Raw genomic sequence first — 1839 nt, forward strand, 5'->3', positions numbered from 1 at the left:
GCATCTCTTCTTTCATTTGACCAAAACTCAGGTAGACATCTCACACAGGTGATAGAATCTGGAAATTAATATGGAAGCAGATGTTACACTTAATGAATACAATTTTTTATGCCTCTGCTATGATATATTCTACTGGTGTTGAATTAAAAGTGCATAAACAACATTATTATTGAATGGCTGCCACACTGTTTTGTGATCAAATGACAATTTAAAGATATAACTTCTAGAGCATTCATCAGAGTTTATGAATGTGGTATACTTGTCCTTTGCATTTTAGAAGCAATGTGCAAATAATTCTAAATTTTTAGTAGAGAGCACAAAGGCAGAAAGATACACAATTTTACATAGGCCAAATATACATCCTGTTACAACAGTGGTTCCTAAAATTGTTTTTTTGCTAGGCACCCCTTTGTTTTACAAGAAAATTTTGCCCCCCCCACCTAAACCCCATCCCCCAGCACAAATAGATCCTCTAACCACACACACCCATATTTTTTGTTTTCAAACTCAATTGCAGTTTATTTCACACCTCAAACATTTAGTAAACAAACAAATACATTAAACTGCAATAAATTATAGGTAGCAATAAAATGAACTATTAACTCTTTTATGCTACTGATATTTTTGAAAACGCAGGTTTTTTATGCATTTATGCATGGAGCTTTTGTCCACAGGTAAACGGCGTTTCGGATCACCGTAAACTGAGATTTTTAAAAACTCCTGTCAGGTTGGAGATTTTCAAAAACTCAGTTTTCACGCAACATCAAAGGTATTTGCCTTTTTTGACATCACGCTGTGCGCCACGTTCTTGTTTACATGAGATGAATTTCTACAATGGCGAATAGAGACAAAATACTGTTAATCTTACTATCTGCAGTTGTTACATGCTTACATATACACACACAGTTACTGTCCCTCCATTTAGAAAGGCAGAGGCGTCAGAATGTAATTATTTTACGTGTAGTTGCTTTTCTTCCTGTGTAATAATATTCAACATAGCTATCAATACATTTTTCAAAAAATGCCTCTATGCAAAATGGTTTTAAAAACATAAACAACTGTGGGATACTGTTTGTCCTTGATTTGGAAAGCCCAGCGCATGCTCCCGACGCATGGGAAACAAATTCTGTCAGGGAGACCTACCAAAGGGAAGGTATGCTTCATCATATTTTCTAGTCTTTGGGTTGGGAAGTTGATTTGGAAGCATATTTGGCGATGCTTCATCTTCTGCTTTGCGTTTCTGTGGGAGCCCTGTCAAAAACCTGTCCATTATGCTAGCAGTGTCCAAGCGTTCTTTTTTTAAAAAATTCATACCGCAATGACACTGCGGTATTTCTTAGGCATGTCCCCCACTTTGGGAACCTCTGTGTTACAAGATCAAACATGTCTCTCTCTTTCTAATAATACATAGTTTTCTATGGCAGCACTTTTTATTACAGCTCGGCATTTGTAAATCATTACCACTCAATTACTGGTGGTAGTTTCTGTGTAATAAGCAGAAACAGAACTACAAAATGCAAAACTGCCTTTCTGTTTAATAACATATTAGAAAGTCTTTAGAATCTTTTTCTTCAATTGATCTTTCTTAGTTAACTTCAGTAATTAATTCCTCCAAACCATCAACATGTCTTCCTGACTGCATTCATACAAGACTGCACAAAGAAGTCCTGCTATTAATTAATGTGTCAATCTTAAATATGATCAACCTATCTCTAATAATTTGCTATGTAGGCCTTCAAGCTTATGGAACGCCAGGACTGCCATAATGAATTAATTAAATACACCATTAAATAATTAATTAAATGTGTCAATAATTAATTAAAATTGGAATTAATTAAT

At 34.9% G+C, this 1839-nt stretch overlaps 1 protein-coding gene across 1 annotated transcript in view; it reads right to left on the bottom strand.

The window, feature by feature from the left end:
• LOC102309838 (extracellular calcium-sensing receptor-like) overlaps window positions 1-1839 on the bottom strand; it is a 7208-nt gene that overhangs the window by 1851 nt on the left and 3518 nt on the right. The window contains exon 6 of the mRNA XM_042215924.1: window positions 3-58. Within this exon, the coding sequence (XP_042071858.1) occupies window positions 3-58 (56 nt within the window). The remainder of the gene's footprint in view (window positions 1-2; window positions 59-1839) is intronic.

This window comes from Haplochromis burtoni, unplaced genomic scaffold (genome assembly GCF_018398535.1).
Source record: "Haplochromis burtoni strain Fernald_Lab_line unplaced genomic scaffold, NCSU_Asbu1 Contig_872, whole genome shotgun sequence".
In the NCBI taxonomy this organism is placed as follows: domain Eukaryota; kingdom Metazoa; phylum Chordata; class Actinopteri; order Cichliformes; family Cichlidae; genus Haplochromis; species Haplochromis burtoni.